The sequence below is a fragment of the Coturnix japonica genome, chromosome 6 (assembly GCF_054131305.1).
Source record: "Coturnix japonica strain WE chromosome 6, WE-NBRP24, whole genome shotgun sequence".
In the NCBI taxonomy this organism is placed as follows: Eukaryota; Metazoa; Chordata; class Aves; order Galliformes; family Phasianidae; genus Coturnix; species Coturnix japonica.
Window position 1 is genome coordinate 23737141 of NC_140668.1, and position 23321 is coordinate 23760461.

At 51.5% G+C, this 23321-nt stretch overlaps 1 protein-coding gene across 4 annotated transcripts; it reads left to right on the forward strand.

Moving 5' to 3' along the window:
* Nucleotides 1–202: 202 nt before the first annotated feature.
* Nucleotides 203–23297, forward strand: ATP6V0D1 (ATPase H+ transporting V0 subunit d1). 4 transcript variants are annotated; one of them, XM_015873813.3, is made up of 8 exons: nucleotides 203–376; nucleotides 5306–5477; nucleotides 15350–15528; nucleotides 17770–17849; nucleotides 20617–20694; nucleotides 21217–21393; nucleotides 21694–21771; nucleotides 22203–23297. In XM_015873813.3, exons 1-8 carry the CDS (start codon nucleotides 244–246, stop codon nucleotides 22362–22364), a joined length of 1059 nt encoding a protein of 352 aa, XP_015729299.1. In that variant the 5' UTR covers nucleotides 203–243; the 3' UTR covers nucleotides 22365–23297. The 4 variants fall into 4 exon arrangements, 3 of the variants coding, with proteins under 3 accessions (XP_015729299.1, XP_085407815.1, XP_085407816.1); XR_014947735.1 differs by lacking the exon at nucleotides 17770–17849; XM_085551689.1 differs by lacking the exons at nucleotides 203–376; nucleotides 5306–5477 and adding an exon at nucleotides 8808–8917.
* The last annotated feature ends 24 nt before the right edge of the window (nucleotides 23298–23321 follow it).

Here is a 23321-nt window from a genome sequence, read left to right on the forward strand (position 1 = left end):
GGCTGAAAAGCCTTGAAGTCACTCAGAGAGGCTCAGAGAGGGGCGGTCACAGCGCCATCCCCTCGCTGAGGTAAGATGGCGGCGCTCCCCCTCACATCGCCTCACACCTTCCCGCCCTCGCCTTCCCGCCGTCGTATTCCCGCCCTCGCAGAGCCCGCCGGAAGCGGAAGTGGGACACTGACAGCTGCGTCACGTGAGCGCCGGGTCACGTGAGGCGCCGCCGCCGGTCCTGCAGCCGCCGCCATGATGTCGTGCTTCCCGGAGCTGTACTTCAATGTGGATAACGGTTACCTGGAGGGATTGGTGCGAGGCTTCAAGGCCGGCGTGTTGCGGCAGGGAGACTACGTCAACCTGGTGCAGTGCGAGAGCCTCGAGGGTGAGCGGGGGGCGATGGGCCGGGCTGAGCCCCCACCCCTTCACGGCCAAGGGCTGAGGCTGGGCCTGCTGTGAGGGGAGGGGGCCGAGGGGCTGTGGGTTGTGTCGGCCATCGCTGTGTGTGCCCACTGTCTGTATTGATCAGTGGGTACAAAGCTGGGCTGCTTTTGTGTTGCTTGTCAGCCTTGATCAGCTCATCCTGTGCTAAGCAGCTCCTCTGTGCCACTGCCCCATTTAATGTTAGTCACTCGTAGGTGTCAGGAGCCCGGGTCAGCAGCCTGCTTCTAAATCATGAGGGACAAAACTGCCTTGTTGTGGTGATAGGTTGGAACATGTGGGGTTTTTTATCAATGGAAGCATAATCAGAGTCATGGAATGGCTGCCCTACCAGATGAGGTTGCCCATACCCTTAAAGAGGGTTCTGGGGGGTGTTCCTGCTGCTCTGCTCATCCACAGTCTTAGCAAACCCTGTATTTTATCATTGCAGGCTTCTTCCTCTTTGGAGTCTTCTTTCTGCGCTTACAGCTTCTTTATTTTATCCCCCTTCCCCCTTTTTTTGCATCATGAGCAAAGTTGTGTAAAGCTCTCCCTTGGAGTGGTGTTTTCTGTGTTTGAAATGAGTCATTTTGGACTTCCCATATCATTGCTCTGGTTTCGTTACTGTCTCCTCCAGACAGCTCTGTAATGGCTGCTGCTGTGCACAGACCATAAGGGCTGTTCTGAGTTCTCTGCTCTTCCTGCTCTGCTTTGCTCTGCTTTCTGTGTTCCCGCCTGATCTGCTCCTGCTGAAGGCTTTTCCTTCAAGGAATGTTGCTCGTGATCACTCGTGTAGGTCTGTGGTCAGACCGTTTCTTTCCTCTGTCCCTATGCTTCTCATTTTGCTGTCTTACTGCCAGTTTTCTGTGTTCTGAAGGTTTTAATGTGAATTCTCTCTGTGCTGAATCTACGTAGTGACAGGTTATTGGTAGCCAAAATGCATAGTTAGGCACAAAATACTCTCGTCTGCTTTCCTGTTCTGCCTTTGCTGCCTCTTCTTGGTGTGACACCAGCTCTGCAGACTGTCCTCCCAGTCCTGGAGCAAATGGTCAGCTCTGCTGTGGGGAAATCCTAAAGAGCTGAGGCTGTCTTGGTGCTTGCTTAGGGAAGGATCAACTCCTCTGTGTTAGGACTCGAGCTGACATCTCCATGCTGCTGGGCAGAGGAGATCATGCTTTTCTGCTTGATCCTTTGTAGCTCTCCCTGTCCGATAGCAAAGTAAGCTGATTAAAACTCTTGCTTGCTGCTGCCTGAGGGAGCCATATAGCTCAGTGTGATCAGGCTGGCTCCTGAGCTGGGAGACATGACTGGAATCAGAGGGGAGGGCATAGCAGCTGTTTTGACTTAAGCTGTCTCTGGAAATCAAGAATACGTTTAATCCTTTCTTTCAGCATCGGAAGCCCTGATGCTTTGGCAGTTCCTCATGCAGGTCCCTGTGCACTGGGTACCTCTGCTGGGTATGCTTGGAGCTTGCTGCAGCCAATTCCTGCTTCTGACACAAGGTGTCAGTGAAGGACTTAGAGCTGTTTGCCTCCCTTTTGCAAGCACAGATCCGCTGTGCAGAATTTGCCTTGGCTAACCAAGCTTATGACTCACCTAGATTCCTGCAGTCAGAAGGGTACTGTGCTGAATCCAGCTGCTGGAAGCTGCCATAACCTCTTAGAGGTCTGGTATGTGCTTTGCAGAATATTAAACTGTTGATAGCATTTGACAGCCATGCCTCTGTAGGAATCATAGAATCGTTTGAGTCAGGAGGGATCCTTAAAGGTCATCTAGCCCCACCCCCCTGCACTGAGCAGGGATGCACACAGCTCTGTCAGTGCTCAGAGCCCCGTCCAGCCTGACCTTGGCTGTCTGCAGGGATGGGGCACCACCAGCTCTGTGCAGCCTGTGCCAGCTGTCCATTGGTGCTGGTGGCCTTTCCATCAGAAGCTGAAGAGACTGAGCTAGAGCACTGGTGGGGAAAGAGCTGCAGAAGTCTCTGCCCTGCATCCAGTTTTGGTGTGGTATAATTTGCTGGCTGGTAGCTGAGGAGAGTTGGCACCTCACTGCTATTAGTGTGGTGCAACCACAGTAAAGGTCTTAAATTCTGCAGAAAATGAATGGTCTTTGGGCATTCCTTGAGTCGGATTTCAGAGAATCCATTTCAGCAGCATCTGAGGTGGTTATAAACGGGAGCAACAAAGGGAACAGCAAGAGCTGCGGCCTTCTGAAGGAGATGTGGGTGATGAGCTGCACTGCAGGCTGCTGCACAATCCCTCCCTCTGTTACTTTGCTACCTCAGTCTTGGGAGGTGGCAAAGCAAGTTTTAATTCCTATATATGCTGCATCAATTTGGGAGTGCCTGAGCTGAGCGGTGGTTGCTGGAGTTACACAGAATGGGCATTTGTGACGAATACTCAGCAAGAAGAGGATGAGGTTCCATTGTGCTGCTGCATGAAGCAGCTTTCTGGGAGCTGTGACCTGGCCATAGTTTACCCGGCTCGATGGGGGAGAGAACAAAAGCAGCGTGGTAATTCAGGAGCTCCCTTGCCAAATGCTGGTTCAGTCTGTTCTCAAAGTGCATGAACCACTGGGAGAAATGCTGGAACAGGCATGCAGACCTCACTGCAGCAAGCCCTGGGCTGCCGACACACAGCAAAGGGGATCTCAGGCAATTGCTGCTGCTGCTGCCAGGTCTGAGCTGTGCTGGGGGCTGAGCTCTGGGAGAGCCTGAGCCTTGTGCTGGGGGATGCTTTGAGGCAGGGTCTGTAAATGCAGTCCCAGTTTTTGGAAAACGAGTTCTGTCCGCTTGGATGCTGAGAGATGCAGAGGAGGTCAGTTCCTGTAGCTTGTGGCTGGCCTGCTCTGTAGAAGCTGTTTCCAAGTGTTATATAAACATGGCCCCTGTTCCAGTTACATTGCTTCGTGCTGGCTCTTGTGCTGTGGCGTGGGGGCAGCCCCTTGCTGAGCAGACAGAAAGCAGTTGGTGGGGGCCTGCTCTGAGCTGCGGGTGGTGGCACTGTCCGAGCAGAGCCTGGTGTGCATCAAGCTGCCATTTTCAGTCCATTACTCCCTGGTGGTGGCTCTCTGGCATCAGGTAAGCAGACAGCAAGGTGGATTCTTGCAGTGTGGAAGGTAAGAACTGAGCTGCAGTGGTTGGTGGCACTGGAGCTGCGTGTCAGAGCTGAGCGCTTTGGAAGAATCCCCACTGAATTAAGAACTGATGGGATGTGCAGTAGCTGCCTTCTCTCCAAGTGCCCCAATAGATGCAACACAAAGTCATGTGATATTTGCACAGACTCTGCTTTCATGGGGGCTCTGAGCAATGACAGAGCTTAAGTGCTACTGATTGTCATAAATAACAACTCCACTGAGCTGAAGGGTGTTCTGAGTTTGGGTGTAATCCAGTTTTAGGGTGTTTGACTCTGCAGTGGGGATCATACTGAAAACTCCACTGTTGCAGTTATGCAGACCATGTTTTTCCCCATCTCAGAAATTCATAGGGTCTGGTAGAATAAAGCGCAGCTGTTAACTGTGTCTGGAGAGCAGAGATTTGGGTGAAGTTTCTGCTTTGCTTCAACTGTGGTGCGTGTTGTTGGGCAAGGAGCTCTCTGCTGCATCCAGGATTCCTTATTAAAAGTAAATGGAGTACAAAACTCTCCTGGAAACGGCTGAGAAACACAACAGAACGGAGTGCTATTAAGTGCCTGGCCTTTCTTTCCCCCCCTCTATAAACCACAGTCTGTTTCCTGTGAGACTCAGCAGTGATAACGTCCTCCTAGCTGAAAAGCACCGGGTCAGAAATGTCTTGCTAGATCCCATTGGAAATACCCCGAAGAATTGGAATGCTGCCTGCAGGCTGTCTGACCCTGCTGCCCCTCTGGATGAAGCCGGTGTCACGCTGTGCAGTACAGCTCAGCCTGGAGCTCAGCACCCAGAATGCTGTCCAACTTCTGCCTGTAGCTGGATGTGGTGTCAAAAGAGCACAGTCCTCCAGCTAGGCTTGACTCATCTCATGTGTGCGTATCTTTTAGCATGTGCCATATATGTAAGGTGTGTCCTGCTCACCATGCAGTGCCGAGGACTCGCACCAGAGAAAGCAGGGATAAGTGCCTTGGTTTATTAATTTATTTTTCTTGTTGATTGCTGTTTGTTTTCTCTGGACGGTGCGTTCACATCTGATTTGGCTAAACTCTTCCAGCTCTTCTCTTTTCCCCATAAAGGCCTCAAGACCCGGGGAGGATGCTTTGCCTAGTTGGCCCTTGGGGGTGAAGCTGAAGGGAGATGAACATCATGTACCAGCACAGCTAGTAATGCTGTGAGAGATGGGATTGTGAGACGTTCCTCAGCTCTGGATTCAGTTTTTCCACAGAGATATTTGAGCCAAGTGCAACTAAACATGGCTTTTTGACTTTACAGAGCCCAGCAAGTTGTAGTTGCTTGTCCAGCACCACAGCATGGTTGGGCACCTGACCTATAGTGAGGGCACCAGGGGGATCAAAGCTTTCTTCTGCTTGTAAAGGGAGGGGAAGGTTTCTAGCCTTGTCCCTCCATCCATGGCAGGGAATGCCTGCTGTATGGCATGTGTTTAAATGGGATTCATCTTCAGCCCCTCTCTACCTCTTAATGCCTGACTTATCTTCACCCACACAATTAGTAAGATCCACTTGATGATGCAGTGACCTGGCTGCTTTATGATCTCAAGGTTTTTGCCTGCTTCTTTTTGGCTCTGAAAGCACTCCAGGTGCCTCCTGCCTCCCATTCAGCTGTAACAGAGGAGCCCTGCTTGTTTGGTGCAGGTGGTTTCTTGGCTACAGAAGCACTGAATGTCAGCTTCCTTAGGTACACTCGTCAAAGCCCACGAGCCCCCCAGTACAAACCCTCTGGAGTGGAACTGTGCTTTCTTTTCCAGACCTGAAGCTGCACCTTCAGAGCACAGACTATGGGAACTTCCTGGCCAACGAAGCCTCCCCTCTCACCGTCTCTGTCATTGATGACAAGCTGAAGGAGAAGATGGTGGTGGAGTTCCGTCACATGAGGAACCACGCATATGAGCCCCTGGCAAGCTTTCTGGACTTCATCACGTGAGTACAGCTGTTCATGAGCAGTGCTTAAAACCTTGTCCTTCCAGGCCTGGGAGCTCTCAGTCTTACTTTCTGCACATTTACGTGCCTTTGCTGCTGAGCTGGCTGTGGCTCTGCTAGCCCAGACATTTATTCTTGTCCCCAGTGCTGATTTTTTTCCTGAGTTTTTAATGTGACTCTCTTCAAAAACATCAGCCTATGCATGACAGCAGCTGTGTGCTAGTTCTGACTCTTCATCAGGGTGCAGGGATCCTGCCATCCCACCCTGCTGGCCACAATCCTGTGCCTGATGCCATCATAAACTGGTTCAAGGAGCTGAGCTGACCAAAGTGGAACAGTTTTTCTCATTTAGGGTTAATCTTTTACTGATCTGTTTCCTCAGCTAGCTCAGTGGGATCCAGTCACTAAGGAAAGGGAGGGCCTGGGTCATGCAGCAGAGCTGCAGCAGCATTTGTAGGTACATGAAAAGACAGTGGGCTCTTGTGTTTGCAGTCCCACAGCTGTGTCAGCTGATGGAAAGGCTAAAACAGCAAAGCATCCTTGTAAATCCTTCCTCTTGTATCCTTGCCATGTCTGGACAGTACCACTATCTCGTTTGCCTAACCCAGTGTCTCACAGCTGTAATTTTCTGGGTCACTGTGCTGAAGCTGCCCATCTTTTTAAGCCTCTTGTGGTTTCTAAGATGTAGCTTTTTCTTACACACCTGGCTCTAAAACTGGCTCCAGATACAGAGCAGCACATCAGCAAGACATGGCGAAGGCCCCGCCTTGCAGTATCATTGGCAGTGCTGGAAGCACTATGTAGGTCACCACATGTAATGTGACGGGCTGGTTCTTAGCAGCATTTGAATGACTTAGCTTTCAAACTGGTGTTCACACTCAACTTGATTTACGTTTGATCTTGTTCTGCTTCTGTCTCCCCAGTTTTGATGAGCTGTCTAAAGCAAAACACAGCTCCGTGCATATGATATCTACGTATCTCACCTACTGCGTGATCTCCTCTTAAATGCGTTGCTCCCATTTGGTACAGAATGTTTTTTCCTCAAATTGTCTTTGCTCTCATCTCATTTTTACTCATGGATTTATTTATTTTTTTTATTTTTATTTTAATGGCATTGTCTTCAGCCCTGCCTGGAGGAAGCAGAATGCAGCCCTTTCCCTACAGGAAGCGTCTCCACCCTCTTGGGGTGCATTCTGTGCTTGGAGCCTGAACACTCAGTTACATTTCTGGTGCGCTGTGATGGAGAGAGCTCCTGTGGGTCTGTAGTGCTGACAGCTTCAGCTGCTCTGTCTGTCTCTTAGAACCTCTAGTAAGTGTAGAATCATAGAAAGGTTTGAGTTGGAAGGGATCCTAAAGGCCGTCTGCTCGCCCTCCCTGCACTGAGCAGGGACACCCACAGCTCCATCAGTGCTCACAGCCCCATTCCCTGACCTTGGCTGTGTGCAGGGATGGGGCACCACCAGCTCTGTGTGCAGCCTGTGCCACTGCCTCACCGCCCTGACTGTAAAGAACCTCTAACTTAGCTCCAATTTAAATCTCCCTTTCAGTTTGAATCCATTTCCCTTTATCTTGTCAGAACATCCTGTGCTAAAGCGTTTGTCCCCTCCCTTCCTACAGCTCCATTAGATACTTAGAACTGCAGTGACTTCTAGCGATGCTGCAGACAGCTAACCAGAGATGAACAAGGACAGGGAAACTCTGTACTACTGTTTTTGCCCAGCAGGTCTTCAAGCTTCTGTTGATAATCCTGATATATTCAGTGAGTAAAACAGTGTTGATTTGAGGCATGGGGAAGGAATTTCAGAGCTGTAGCAGTGTTAGCACAGAACTCAGTTCAAAGGCAGGCAGTGCCTCCTTATGGCACTGTTTTCTGACTTTGTTTGTGGGGGTAACATCATAAAAATGTGGAGCCAGATGTTGGCAGTGCTGGGAACATTGTGCATGTGGCAGGGGTGCTGTGTCACCACCTGACCTGGGTGACCCCAGAACAAGCCAATGTCACTCCATCTGCTTTGGCTGACCACACAGGTGTACACGATAAGGTGATTTATCTTTTGCCTTTTAAACAGGATTATTTCCCACTCCATTTTTCCGGGGTAGGTAATAAGTGTTGGACAGAGACTGCTCCTGCTAGACAGCTCAGAGCCAGCAAGATATGAGGTGGTCAGGGCAAGGAGTCTGTGTGACTGCATGCGAAAACCTCGGGCTGAACTGGGATAGAAAACGCTGCCTTCAGCTCACCGGGAGGTGGCACTCCAGCCCTGTGCTGCCTGTGCCCCCTGCTGCAGTGCCAGGGCTGAGAAGGGGTGCCTCTCAGGGTGAGCAGAGTTGACCTCCCTGTAAAGCATAGGGGAAATGAGAGTGTTTAAAAGCACACTGAGCCAAGAACGCAGCTACGCAGCAACCACAGTGCAAGGTCGTCATTCGCAGGGCTGCTTGCCGTTGCTGGTTTCTGTCTTGGTGTGCTCCCCTCCTGGCACCACTGTGACTCTTTCCTGGCTCCAGTTCTCTCCAGGATCTCTTCTGTGGCAAGTGGTACATTGTCACTTGGCTGATTTCCCTTTTGTTAGTTCAAGTGGTAGCGTCCCATGCCGCTGTGTATCACGGTGAGGGAAATCAGAGCCTGCCCCAGTCCCTGTGAAACACCTGCTAGCTCTACGCCTTGCTGTGCAGCTCCTCACGGCACGACTGCTGCTTCCCTGTGCTGTTCAGCTGACCGCAGTAGGTCTGACTGATGGGCACAAGCTGGCTGCTGGTTTCTTTGCTCCAGCACAAATAATTGTCTGTTTGGCCAAGGGAACGGAGCGACATGCTGTAGGGCAGCAACAAACAGGTATTAAGTGTACTTGAAACAGCAAAACCCACTTCCTGATTTCAACAAGCACATATTGACTTGTGGGATGGAAGTGGGTTTTAGGTTCTTCTCAGTGATGTGCTGCCCTGCCTTTCTGTAAAGGCTTTGTTCTTTGTGCCAGCCTGCCGTGTGCCATGTCCTGGCTCTCTTTCTTCCCAGTGCTTCTCAATGTAGTTTAGATAGGACTCCTATCTGTCCTTTGTGTTATTACTCTGAGCTCTAGCCAGCTGTACCCTGATTGGATTGTCAGCTGTAGGGTTTTCCAGGTGGAGTTGGGTGGAGTGTTTTCATTTTTCCCCCCTTACTACTGCAGCCTTTTCCCTGCTTGGGAAAGCCTGATTTCACAGCAGCCTCACCTGAGGGCTCTGGCAGCTGCTGGGCAGGGATGGGCTCTGCCTCGTGGCCAGCTTTGAGCCCACGTAGGAGCGAGGCCCAGGGTGGAGCTGGGTCTGAACACGTCTTCCGGGTCTATGATCACACCTGTCTGCAGAGGATGGACTCAGACATCATTTGTCTTTACCTCCCCAGTCTGCTAGACCTTGGGAACATGGTTGCCCTGAGGATGTCCCTGGGAACTTGGCTGTCGGTATGTTTTTGCGGTCACAGGACCTGTTTTTGACGAGGCTTCGTGTACCTTTTCCACTTGCACATGCCTTTTTGTAGCTGACACTTCCCTCTAGTACCTTCTCTGTGACCCTTTCCTGCTCTGCCTCTCCCTGCACTGGATAGATCTAGTTTCTGCTGCATGACTTTAAGTTGAAACTTAATCTTAACGGCAGTGCTTTTCTAGAGCCAGACTGTTTCAATTGCTACTTGAGCTGAAGACTCAAGTCTTCCTACTCTCCTCTGGAGTAGGAAGCTGCTTGTCTTTTCTCTAAATGCACTACAACGTTCATCTTGGCATAGTTGTGTGAGGTTACAAAACATGACTACGTCCTTTCAAAGCCCTTTCTTACAGAAGAAAGAACTCCAGGAGCTTTACATTAGGTGCTGACAGCCCATTGGGGTGCATGCAGCAATCTGAAGCTTCTCTTCCCAGCTCTCCTGTGGTTAGAACTGCACGATGCTATTTTATTTGTTGAGACCTTCGTGATGGTGAGATCGGGAAGCAAAAATTACCGTAGCAGCTGGAGATCCTTCAATAAAAGGTTTATGAGCCTCTTCTGGCAGAGATGGTTTTGGCAGAGAAGCTCGGGTTCCTGACAAACAGCTTCCCTGTTTGCAGAGAGTGCAAAGTTGAACTGATAAGCCAAGTTCTTGGAGGGGTTGTGTAACATTCAAAACGAGAGGGCATGGAGCTAATGGTCTGGAAATGATCACAGGCTCGCGGCCTCTGGATGGTGGCATTGGAACTGCATCTGTTCCCATGCTTACTCAAAGGATACGGAGCTCGTGCCTGTTTCCCAGAACCAATGTCTGCAAAGATAACTGGGTTCTGTGCCTCGGTGGTGGCTGCAGGAGTCATCTTTCAAAACAGCGTGACTGCGGGTATCCCCTTTGGGAAGGGCAGTGTGCTCCCTGGAAGGCAGATTTCGCTGCACATCGCGCTGTGCTTTATTCCCTGCTTCCTTTCACCAGTTCCTTAAAGCTGGAACCCTGCTTTGACTGACCAGTGCTCTTCTTGGCTTGGGAAGTGTCTGCATGATGCCAGGCAAGCACGCTGAGTCACGCCTCTGATCCGACATGCTAGCAAGGCGTTCTCATCAGAGGCAGCAAAACGCAGTGATAAGTTCCAGTTGTAATTAAGGACGTTTCTTCCTATTGAAGCTCTGTGGCCCTGAGGATGGCCCTCACTGGCAGATTGGAGCTGATTGGGGGGAACATGCTGTCCCTGGGTGACTGCATCCATGCTGGTTTGTTTCATCCAGGGATGGACTTAGCCCTGTCTTCATTGGCTTGGCTTACAGCTGAATCCCTCTGGTTGTTCTTGTGCTTGCCTTGTGTTCCATCTCACCACCCCTCCCTCTGCAGCTGCACAGCGTGTCTGCTAGGGGCATTAAAACAGAAAAGGGAAGGAGTATGTTACACTTATCCATGCACCCCCAATGGATTTATGCATGGCTGTGGCTATTCCAGAAGGCAGTTTGCATGTGTGCAGTGCTTTTAATTGGATGAGTGTTCACTGGGTGCTCCTGAATCCATGTGATGTGCTTTGCTCCTTCACTGAAACCAGTCTCAAGGTCTTCCACTGTGAGCAGCCTTTGTTTTCCATTTGGCTTTAGCAAAGTTTATGTGCGAGCAGCATGATTAGATGTCCCTGGTCAACACTTAAACTGTAATTAGTGCTAAAGTCTCCTCAGCACAGCGCGGTGCCAGGGCTCAGCCCAGCAGACCAGCCTAGTGTTTCTCAAGTTCTGAGGTCAAGCTTAAGGCATCAGGCTTAGGAAACCAGAGCCGCTTGCATTGCTTGGCATTCAAAACATCCATGATGTCTCAAGGGGGTGGCACTCATCTAGAGTGCGACGTGCGTTTGTAAAACCTCAACACTAGAGTGCTTCTGAAGGGGTGGTTTTTTTTGCTCATTAGGCTTTAATGCAGCTTATGCTGTATGACTGCTTACAGGTTGCTGGATGATACCGCTAGGAAACTGAACTCAGTGTCCCAAGAGATGGTAATGATCACATGGAGCTAAATATAGACTAATGCTGAGAGCATTCCTGGATGCTTGGATGTGAAAGGCTCTGTGGCACTGTGAAGTTATACCTCTTTGCTGTGAAACGGTCCCGTTGATCTAAGGTTATCAGAGATCCCAATGTCTGGCTGAGCTCCTTTGTGGTGGCATCCATGACGTTCTCAGCTTTTTCTTTGGCAGGTCTGTGAAGCAACCACTTATGTGTGGTTTTGTTGGTGTGATGTAGGGAAGACAGGGAGAGGTCAGCATTCTTCGGGCAGTGCCCATGTCCACACTGCCTGCTCCCTGCACTGCCCACAGCAGGTAACGCTTCCCGCCCTGCAGGCTGATTTGTCTTTGAGCTGAAAATGGGACCTGAGGATATAATTCTGTTCATCTGCTGTCTATTAGTCCAGTAGAGCCACAGCGAGGCACTGAGGTCTTTGTGGGGTCCCTTTTCCTTTCCACAGCAGGGCAGTTAGATGGCAGTGATGTGCTCCATGTGCCAGCCTCTCAGCTGTCAACTGCTCTATGTCAGCTACTGCTCCTCTGGGCATTCCTTTCTTCACCTTCAGAGCTCAGAGAGTGGTAACCCCATGCTCTACATGCCAGCACCTCGCTCGCATCTTCAGCCTTAAGTGCATGAACCGGGTGAGCCGCTCTAAGCATGAGAGTGACCACAGCCAATGCCACTTCATTTGTCATTTAAGGCTGTCTCTGGAATTTGCACGGGGCTCAGAGCACACCTCTGATCCTGCTGGAGTTTCCACTCTTATCTCAAAACAAACACTCAGCATCTGCAGCCACAGATTACTGAATATGGGAGAGCACATGAGGTCTGTGGTCACCATCCCCAGCATCTCTCCCAGAAGGGAAGGCTCCAGGGAGACCTCATTGTAACCTCCAGATACTTGAAGGGAGTGTATAAACAGGAGGGGGTATGTCTGTTAATGAGGGTGGAGAGCGATAAGACAAAGAGGAATGGTTTTAAACTGAGCCAGGGGAGGTTTAGGTTGGGTATTACAAGGAAGTTTTTCACCCAAAGGGTGGTGACGCACTGGAACATGTTGCCCAAGGAGGCTGTGGATGCCCCATCCCTGCAGGCATTCAAGGCCAGGCTGGATGTGGCTCTGGGCAGCCTGGGCTGCTGGTTGGTGACCCTGAGCATAGCAGGGGGGTTGAAAGCAGATGAGCATTGGGGTCCTTTTCAACCCAGGCCATTCTGTGGTTCTGTGATCTTCCTTTGAGGAGGAGGTCTGGCAGGGGACACTGGTGTGAGCAGAGCCCCCCAGCTGCCCTGCCCCACTATCAGCCTGCTGCCTCCTGTGCTGGAGGGCTGTCCTCATGACCCCTTGGTGAGCAGCTGTTAAACCACAGCTTGGCAGGGCTCTTGGAGGATCCCTGAGAAACGCAGGTCATGCAGTGTTGGGTTCATTAGTCATGCTTTGTGACCACTTGCAGTATTGTTTACGGCTTCTTTGGTATCCTGGAGCAGAAAGCAATAAAAAACCAACCTATCTGCTGTAGGACAATGACTCTTTATGATTAGATTAGGAAGTGGGGGAGGGCAAAGCTGTGCCTTGGGGTTGCTGCCTTGCAGGGCCATGCCCTGCTGCCTTCAGGCTGTTAGTGTCCCACGTGAGGAGCTTTCATATATTTTATGTGCTCCTTTGGTGGAAAGCCATCGCAGTCTTTCCTGTATCTCTTGCTAATCTGTGATTGTACTGACAGAAGTCCAAAAGGAGGAGAACACGCATCGTTGCATACCCTATATGCAGCTATATGGGTGCTGCCCTCCTCAGCTCTACTAGCAGCTCATCCAAGCTGCAAGCCAACATCTCCTGCTGAGAGCAATACTTCTGAACTTGATGACTCCTTCCTGTCCCCAAATAAGAAACTCTGCTGTAGCGTGAGATGTGAGCTCTGCTTCTAGGAATCGGCCAGCGCTGTGTTTCTGTGAATGTGAGTTTCTGGTGTAACACCACACCTCGGTGTAGTGAGAGAAGGGCAGAGTGAGGCAGGATGTGACTTCACGTGGAGCTCTGGCTGATCGTCCAGCCTTTGTAGATGCAGATAACAGCTCATGGCAGGAATGTAATGAAGCTGGTAAGGACCTGATGGGGAGAATGATGACAAAGGCTGCTCTATTAAACAAGGAGTTGGAGGAGGTTCTAGGAAAACTGCTGCCACCATAATCAATCTAATCCTCTGGGCCTGGGCGGAAATGCTGGAGTAGCCAGGACCTCTCCTCTGGTTTTAGTACAGCTGTGCTACTGAAAGCAGATGCGTTTTTGTTGGGAAACTGGCAAGTGTTACCCCTTCCAGAAATGGGGAGAGGCTTTTCCAGCTGCCCTGGCACTGGAGGATTTGCCTCATCTCTGTGACTGACTAAGCCAGAATGGCTGAGATGAACCAGAGGCCACATTTGAGTAAGTGTGGTCTGGGCTTTCCTGAAGGAAATGGGATTCACCCTTAGATCTCTATCAGGAAGGGTGATGTGGGTGTGCTGCTGTCTGCCTGCCCTTGCAGCTGCTGGGAGATCTTTGTCCTGCTCCAGCTCTTGCAACACCACCACAGTGGAAACTGGAAAGTGAAATTTCCCTCTGCTTTGCACGTGGTGAGTCTCCCGCAGAGGGGATTCCTTCTCTGAATCCAGTCTGGATCCAATGAGGCAATAAGATGCTCGTGTTTGCCTGAGGGCTGCAGGGAACCAATGAGCCCTTCTTGCTGCCAGGAGATTGCAACCATGGTGAGAGCTGCACAAACAGAAGGGCAGGTAATGACCCAGCAGACTGAAGGGCAGCAGGAGGTTTCCCGGTACCCTGCCAGCTGTGTGATTGCTGCAGTTCCAGACTGAATATCCCTGCACTCAGAAGGGTGTTCTGCAGAGCTGATGGGTGGAGGAGTGTTACCTGCTACCCGGAGAAAAGGGCAGCACCTGTTTGAGGAAGGAAGGTGTGGATTTGTTCATGGGCCTTCCCCTAGCGTGCATTTGAGGGCTCGTAAGCTTGTCTAGTAAAACTGTGGCCATCTGCCTTTGTATGGCTCTGCTCACCTGTCCTTCCTGGGCTTCCAAGGGAAGCAGCTGTGTGGCTGTTAGCAAAGAGATGCAACAAGCAGCAGCAGCATCCCTGTGATGTCTGAGTGTCTCGCTGTCCTGCCAGCCTTGCACCCATCTGCTTCAAACTCTCTCCCTTCTGACGTTGGAGCTGAGGCCCAGTCCTCTCTGTTTCAGAGCAATCTTCTTCAGCACTTTTCCCACCTGCTGCCTTCTAAGCTTTTAGAGTTTGAGGAGTCAGAGCACAGGAGCGTGAAGCCCCAGATGACCTGCTCCCTTAGCATCTTTGACCCTGCTCTGCTCCTGAGGATTGGAAATAGTTGTGTGTGGTTCCGGGAGGGTATAAATAAAGGTTGTGCCAAAGCTGCTAGCACCATTGTTTTTAGAAGGGAGTGGAACTGCAGGAACGTGAGCCATGCTCTTGGTGTAGTTAGAGCAGTGCTGTTGGCACCAAAGCTGAGCTCAAGGCAGGTTATCAGCAGGTTCCTCTTTCTTTGCTCTTGTCCTTTGCCACTTTGGTGACCTGATCTCTGCAGAGCAGGTGATACTGGGAGAGCAATGGGAACAGCTTTCCCTCTAGGAGCAGCTCTACCCTCTTCAGTGTCCATGTCTCTCCTGTACTGAGGACCCCACATCTGAATGCAGCGCTCCAGGTGAGCTCTCACAGTGCAGAGCAGAGGGGCAGATCCCTCCCTGACTTTCTGGCTGTGCTGCTTTGGATGTCCATCTGCCACCCAACAGTCCACCATGTCCTGTTCAACAGGGCTGTGCTCCATCCTTACATCCCGCAGCTTGCACTGATAGGAGAGGTTGCTGTGACCCTGGTGCAGGCTGTGCACTTGGCTCTGTTGGATCTGCTGAAGTTCTCCTGGACACACAGTTTGAGGTCGTCCACAAACTTGCTGAGGGTGCACTTGATTCCACTGTTGATGTCATTGATGAAGATGTGACCCCTGAGGGACACCACTCAGCACTGATCTCCATCTGGACATTGCCTGCTCTCTGGTTGTGATCTCACAACCAGTTTCTCATCCACCATATCTTTCCACTCTGGAGAAGAGGGTGTGGGAGATCATGCCTAAGGCCTTACTGAAGTCCAGATAGATGACATCAGTGGCTCTTCTCTTGTCCACTGATGCTTTATACCATCATAAAAAGCAATGACTACTTGTAGTGAGCGTGGTCGGACACAATGGAGCAGAACCCCAGAGAGGCTGTAAGATACATTGAGGAAGTGTCTCACTTGTTCTTTGTGGGAGGGGTTCGTCTTCCTGGAGGTGTTCACAGGGTCTGGTGCTGTTTGCTGCTGTTGTGTTATTTGTGACAGGCTTCCTCTTTCACCCCTGCAGGTACAGCTACATGATTGACAACGTCATCCTGCTGATCACTGGGACTCTGCACCAGCGCTCCATCTCCGAACTGGTGCCCAAGTGCCACCCTCTGGGAAGTTTTGAGCAGATGGAAGCCGTGAACATTGCGCAGACACCTGCAGAGCTCTACAATGCCATCCTGGTGGACACTCCCCTGGGTGAGCACAAGTCCCTTTTCCCTGGAGGGCCATGCAGTGGGTAATGCCCAGCTGTGGCTGTGTTGCCTGTGGTGGCTGGGCTTGAGCTCATGTCTATGCCTGCCCTGTCCAGTTTTTCCAGCACAATTAGTTGGACCATTGGGCAATTTCTTGAAGGCAATATTTGGAGATAACTGCTAGAGATTGATGTGTGGTCCATCTTATCCTGAGACAGATAAAATTAGCTCTGTATCAAGCTTTGATCTATCCCTACTACTATCTATACTACTTCTGTCTATGCTATCTAACTAACTATTAGCACTACCTAAGCTACTATCTCTACTATGTAACTATAACCATCTATATGTTAACTTCCCAAAGGCAGACAGCAACAACAAAAAAACCCATCCCAAGGCTTTGTGAGCTGTTTGGATAGCAGGATCCTGCACCAAGGCACTGTCACAGGGCTACAAGCCTTGACCGGGAGGCATGTGACACTGTAAAAACAGTTCTACGAACAGCCAGGGAGGCAGATCTGGTCTTTAAAGATAAAAGGTGTAGGAAGTGGTTATGGAGAAAACACGGGAGCCTCTGCGATTGTAGGAGAGGTAGTCACAGGAGACCTTCTAAGTTAGTATCTGTGGGCAAAGGTAATGAGCTGTGCCTGAGTCAGTGATTAATCACTCTTTGGAGTTGCTAGAAAGAACAAAACACTTAAATCATCGTTTTGTCTTTGATGGTAGTCGTCATTTTTGGAACTAAATGCTTGCTGTAGTAATGAGGTGAATCAGGTTGTTGTCATGGGAAAATGATTTGCCATGTAGAGCCCAACGAAGAAGGAAGAACGTGTCTAAAGGGGTCTGGCCACCTCTGAGTGTCCGGAGAAGGATGGAGCTGCTGTAGCGAGGCCAGGGCCAATACAGCTGAGCGTGGTGCGCTTGGCCTGCCAGGTAGGAGACTGCCTGCAGCTGAGCCGAGTCCGCTGTAAGGGTGGTGTGTGGGAAGAGCATCCTCCTCAAGTGTAAGCATGAACCTTCCCACTTCAAGAATAAGATAGAACCAAGTGTTTTGAAGGTATTATTAGCTCCCAGAGACCTAAAAGCTTTGCGTTGTTACACTGGTGAGGTGGTTGCAGAAGGTCTCTGCCTCTTGCCTTCATGCACTTGTGAGCTTTGCCTGCTCCTCCTGGCTGGTCCAAGTCCTTCAGACCTTTGCCCTGGCTGTGCCCTTGAGCCTGTGTACCATCTAGTGAGGCATTTCTTTAGCAGGAGGACGTGGGGAGTAGCAGTGTTGCCTAAACAAGCAAGCACACAGGCTCCAGTTGTTTAACTTGCACTCCTTCCAGTGACCACACGCGAAGAAACAGCAGCTCTATCTCCTAACAGTGCCTGAGCAGCTACGTGGCTTGGTAGGAATGCCTAACCCCAAATGGCTTTCATAGGTTAGCAGGGCAAAATAAGTCTTGCTGTTAGCCTAATTTGGGATATTGGAGGGCCAAGAACTGAAATAGCTGTGTTCTCATTCCTCTGCTACTCTGAAGTAGCCACTGCTCTCAGGCCTAGCCAGCGAGCCCTGCAGTGAAAACCAGTCCTGGCACACTCTGGTTTCATTTCTGTCAGCCATGGTGAGCAGTGTTCCTCTAGCTACGTGGCATTGCCCTCTGATGCTGCTGCAGCATAGCAAAGAGGCCTCTGTGGGGATCATCAGGACTTGACCCCCTCCAAGCTTCCAGGATGTAGGAGCTGTCGATCCCCACATCTCCTTAACCCACATAAGGTGCAGGAGGAGGAAGGAGAAGCACACCAGGACTGCTGTCTTGCTGCTGCTGTGCTGTAGCAAGCAATTTGGAAGCTACCTTCTCAATTCTGAGAGCCTGCATCTGGGAACAGTTTGGGGTTGGTTTGTTTGCTGTTATTTCTTTTTTTAAATGTGGGCTGCTCTGGCACTGATGGTGGGGGCTGGAGATGAGAACTTCTGCTGAGAACAAGCTGTTGACAGCATGGCAAGACTTGAGGGGTCAACACAGCCTGCCAGGGGTGAAGAAGGATGTTGGGTTGAGTGCTCCAAAAAATGGCTGTGGCCTGGGGAGCCATGGGGAAGCCTGAGGTTTGAGTTATGGCAGTTTGGAGGCACTGAAGACAAGAGCAGCTCAGCACAACCTGTGCTTCTGCTTGCTGTTGTCGAGGGCTCGCCCTGCTCTGAGATTTGCTGGGTGTGGGTCTGGTCAGGGCAGCACCAATTCTGTCTGTGGTTCTCTTTCAGCTGCTTTCTTCCAAGACTGCATATCTGAACAGGACCTTGATGAAATGAACATTGAAATCATTCGAAACACGCTGTATAAGGTAACGAGACTCTGGGAAGGGGAAGAGATGCTCCCTTCCCTGTTCATTCCTAGTGTGCCTACAGCTCTGTCTGGCCAAGAGCTCCAACTGAGAGGCTGCCTTTCTTCAAATAAAGGGAAGAAGGTATTTCCCCCTTAGAGGAGATACAAAAATAAATCTGCTCCTTGTCCCAGGCCTGCACGGGAAGCTGTCGGCTCCTCTTCTGGCCCCGTCTGGTTTGAGCTGGCAGCATAAAAGCGTGTGTTTATGTGCAGGCTGTGGCTATCGCTCCATCTCAGCTTTCTGGATTAAGGGTGGGATGCAGATTGTATCTGCCAGCCTTGTTTGCACTGGTCACAGCCAGCTAGCAGGCAGCGTGACCTCTGCTTCCCAAGGAAGCCTTGGCCCGTTGGGAGAGGTGGAGAGCAGGTCAGGCATGAAGGGAAGAAGGCAAAGGGAGGGGAGAAGGTGCTGCACGTCGGCAGTCATGCCCAGCTGCGTGTGGCCTCTGGCATGTACTGATCTTTTGTTGTAATGGAGGGAGGTATGCTGGCACGCATAAATACCTGCACCTTGCAGCTCACTGTATGGAGCTGGGGGAAGGCAGGGAGCAGAGTGAGCAGGCAGCTCGGTGGGCGCCTTCACCCTGGGTGCCAGCTGCCATAACCTTTCCCATTTCCTTGCTGAGGCTGGGTGCTCCTTTGCATTCTGTTTTTGCTGCCCCCAAACTGAATGTCTGCATCTCAGTGCACTGGGACTGGCTCTCACTGATATTCAACCCCCCTGGGAGGTTCTTGAATGGAAATGTCCTAAAGACAGAGAGCAGAAGTTAAAAGTTTAATGGTCAGCTCTTAAAGCAGGGAGAGGTCAGAAGCTGGGGCATGCTGGCATCATCATCTTCACTACTACTTCCATGTTTTCCCATCTTTAAGTGGATGTGCTGGAACGCAGCTGGCTGGCTGCTGGCTTTTGCTGGCTGCCTGCCTATAGGAACCCGCTGGAGGAACTTTGTGGCTGGACACTAAAATACAGCAGAGAAATCGCTGTGGATAAATGGGGAGGTATGAGGTATGGCATGGGAGGTATGAGGAGGTGACCTTATGAGGGTCTCCTTGTTCCCTGCTGCTACTGCTACATTAATCTTGGGTTGTGATCGACCTGAGCAGTTGATTCTTAACAGTGAGAACTGCATAAACACGGCTGTGCTGCTGCCTACGACTGCAGTGTGTTTGTGCTGCACACTGCACCTTTTCATGGTCCAGTTCCTCTCTCATCTCAGAATGTGAACAGCAGAACAGGAGAAGCTGCTGAGAAGGACACTGTAAAGGTTTGGGTACTTCCATGTGTGAAACTACAAGAAGGCTTGGGGTTCCTCAGCTGGAAGAGGAGTGAATTGTGATGGTAATGTTGAATGAGACAACAAGGATGGACAGGCCACAGATCAGCCTGGATGCAAAGCACAAACAAGACTAGCAGAAGGCAGAGGGTAATTGAATTGCGTCATGGAAGTGAAAGTCCATTAAGGACTATTAAATGTGAGCACACCACCATTTCAGGGATACAGGGTTCGGGACTCTGGAGAGCTTCCTGTAAATTGCTGTCATCTGTGAGGGGCCCTGGGGAGGGCACCCAGCAGGGCTGTCCTGCAGTCTCCTCTCACGTGGTGTCCGTGATGCTGGATCCTCACTCAGTGCTGGATATCTCAGCTCACACCTCTGCTATTTGCAGGGCCTGAGGTTTGTGTATGAACTCTGAGAAGGGCAGAACTGGTGAGCGAGCCTCTCACTCAGCCTCAAGCAGAGTTTGATATCTGTGCCTTTCTTTCTTTCAGGCCAATGCTCTGCACTTCTCTGTGCTTCAGCAGTGGCAAAGAGGATTTCCAGCCTGCTGGCAACGGTGTCTCTTTGATGCACAGTGCTGGCCCAGCAGTGTCCTTTTGCACTGTATTTACAGAATGCAGTCATCCAGGTGCTTTCTTAGAGCAGAGGCCGAGGATGTGGTCCATCTTGTGACAAGGCAGAGATTTGTGGTGTCTCAGCATCGTTATTTTTCCATCCCTTTACGCTGTTCTGTCTGCAGCGCTGTGTCTGGGGAGGTGCTTTATCACATGATGGTTTCCTCTGAGCAAGTTTTTTGCTGAACAGCACTTTTAGCCTTGCGCTGCATCCACGGCTCCCCTTGGGAGATGCAGTCATCCTCCAGCTGGACTCTGGTACCTCTCCACAAAGGATTACGTTTCCTGGAGGCAGCATGGCTGTGCCTAGCTTGATTCTTTCTGCAGTGCTCCAGTTGGGATGGAGACCCGGCGGCTGCAGTGTGAGAAGAGAATTACAGAGGACGGCTGGTTTCCTTCACAGATGTCCCGTCTCATCTCTCAACTCTGCTTACACAGCGCTCCTTTCTGAGCTTGGGTCTTGCAGCTCTGGTTGTGTGGCTTGGCATGTTTGTAGAGGCCAGAGCGGGGTCAGGAAACCATGTGAGACTTGAGCGGATGCTTTGGAGTTAGACCACTCAAAGGAGCAAAATAGGCTCGAATGTTGGTGCCTGGTGTTCTGCCTGCTGTAAGCTCATCCAGTCACTTGAACCCAGCAAACCGCAGCTCTTCGTGTCTCTGGCTCCTGGGGAAGCACTGTCCCTTGTGTGGGCTTGGCATCCAAGTTCACTTGGGGTGAGAGTGCCTGTGCTGTGTTATAAAGTGTCTGGGAGCGTCCCTCCTTGCTGTCTGAATGGCCCTATGAGTGGTACATGAAGCGGTGTGGAAACCTGCTCATTCCTCTCTCTCTTCCAGGCATACCTGGAGTCCTTCTACAAGTTCTGCAAGGCGCTGGGAGGTACCACAGCAGATGCCATGTGCCCCATCCTGGAGGTAGGTCTGGAAGCCCTCACGGGGTCACCTATCACCCTGTGCTTAGCCTGTCTGCCAGCACTAAGGACAATCCTTGTCAGCATCCCAGTGCAGCCTGACCTAGGAGAACATTGTCTGCATGTGACTTCAGGCAGGCTTGGTTGCCTGATCTTGGCTATGTGCTGACCCATCATGGCAACCTTCATCCAACAAGCAGGAGAACAACCAGCACCATTCTGCACATGGCCGGTCAGCGTGCCCAAGGCCAGCTGGTGGGTGTGCTGGGCCCGAGTGCAATAGGTGGGAGAAAATCACTCCTGGAGCTCCACTCTGTGCTTTGGCTTGCTCCTGAGGTAGGGATTTCCTCAACCCAGCAGTCCCCAGGCATCAGCTGGACAAGGAGTCCACACATGTAGAGCTGTGCATCCCAGGCAGTGAGCCAGGCTTGCTCATGCTGCCCTCTGATGTGGCTCTGTTCAGAGCAACACCGGTGTCTGCTGACCTCACTGCAGTCCGAGGTGAAACTCTATTTTTCTCCCACAGTTTGAAGCTGACCGGAGGGCCTTCATCATCACCATCAATTCCTTTGGCACTGAGCTGTCCAAGGAGGACCGAGCAAAGCTGTTCCCACACTGTGGCAAGCTCTACCCCGAGGGGCTGGCTCAGTTGGCCAGAGCAGATGACTATGAACAAGTTAAAAATGTCGCTGACTACTACCCTGTGAGTGCTCTGGGGTGAGGGCATGAGGGACTGGTGCCAGGATCCTCTGTGTGTCAGGGCTGGGGGAGCTCATGGATAGGCAGCATGGGGAGGGGACTGCCCATCTTATGCTGCTTGGAGTCAGTGAGCTCAGTGTCCCTGTGCTGAAGCAGCACATGCCAGTGCTCATGTGTGTGCACAGGACAGGCTCTCTGCTGAACAGGTGTAGTTACTGTTTCTGGTACATAGGGCCCAGGAGTGCTGCTGAGCTTGTTGGGGTACCAGAGTGTGTGTATATCTTTTGGTATCATCTTCCCTCAGGAGTACAAGCTGCTGTTTGAAGGGGCTGGCAGCAACCCTGGAGACAAGACCCTTGAAGACAGGTTCTTTGAGCATGAGGTGAGTGAGCCCTGAGATGCTTCTCAGCAAGTGTATCTATCTGTGCCCTTTGAAAAGCTCCAGGAAGCAGCAGGCTTGGCTGCCGCCCTGTTGGTAGAGCTCCAGAATGTCAGTGCTGTGCAGGAATAGAGTTTGGGTGCTCCAAGGAGGGAATGGGGCTTAGTCCTTGTTGTCACTCAGAAGCTTAGGGCAGTGTGGGAGTTAGATTTGGGGCTGCTGTTAGGTCTACCAGGAGTGAAAGCAGAGTGTAATTATGTGGGAAAGGAGCATACGAGGGAGTAAATTCCTCTTCTGAGTGTCAGACCCCTTCTGTCTGAGCCCTGAGCCTTCTGGGGAAGTCACCAGAGCTCAGTGCTGCTTCATCCTTCCCTGGGCTGGCTCTTGGCAGAGGACAGTCCAACAGAGGTGGACAGGTGTTATGTCCTCCCCAGGTGAAGCTGAACAAGCTGGCATTCCTCAATCAATTCCACTTTGGAGTCTTCTACGCCTTTGTGAAGCTGAAGGAGCAGGAATGCCGCAACATCGTGTGGATCGCGGAGTGCATCGCCCAGAGGCACAGGACCAAGATTGACAACTACATTCCCATCTTCTAAACCTGCTCTGCTCCTGTCCGACCCCTGGAGCTGGGAGGGACCCTTGCCTCTTTTCCATGTGCTCCCTGAGTTACCCCTTGCCCAGACTCCAGGGGTGTTGAACTGGCTCAGGCGGAGGGACTGTACAGTTGCTAGTTAAATTATTCTCAAGCTGAAGTTAGGTTGTGTGTGCAGTGAGGGGCCGGTGGCACAGGCTTGGCCCTGTGCAGCGGGAGGGACGCCTCCTGTTGTGTACCCATAGTACCCGTGTTACTGTACTCATCTGCTGTATGCACTTCCCCTCGCAGAGCCAGGGGCTCGCTGCCTCCCAGCAGTGCAAGGAGCACAGCAGCTCTGCCATGGCCAGCAGTCCTCGCTGTCAGGGCTCTGAGCACGCTTCCTCCTCCGTGTTGTCCCTGTGAGGTTTAGTTTGAATGTGACTTGTAGCGTAGCCAGTGCTGCTGTGTAATCCTCGCGTCCCCTTGTAGCAAACCCTGTTGTGGGAGAGACCGAGCAGCCCCAGCCAGAGCTGGGACGGAGCCTGTGGGAACACCAGGGCAGAGCCAGAGCATGTGTGCAGTGCTCATCCAGCTCCAGCAGCGTTCACACCAGTGCTGGTGTCCTCAAAAGCTCCTCTATCAGCTGCTGGAGCTTGGAAGGGCTCTGGAAGCCAGCTGAGTTCCTTCCTCCCTGCAGCCCCTTGTGGCTTGGAGCTCCCTGTGCTCCCCAGCTGTTGGGATGGTGCTGTGCACTGCATCACCCTACGGGCCAGGTCCCAGGGCAGAGTTGGAGCCCTGTTCACCCCATTGGGTCGGGGGGAGTGTTGGTGGGGAACACATGCCTGGTGCTCCCAGCAGCAGCAGCTCCATCCTGGCTTTGTGCTGCGGTCACCTCTGAGTGTCTGTTCTGTGACCCTCCTCCCACCTCTGCACCAATAAATATCTGCCTATTGCACGGCCTGCTGCCCTGGGGCTGCTT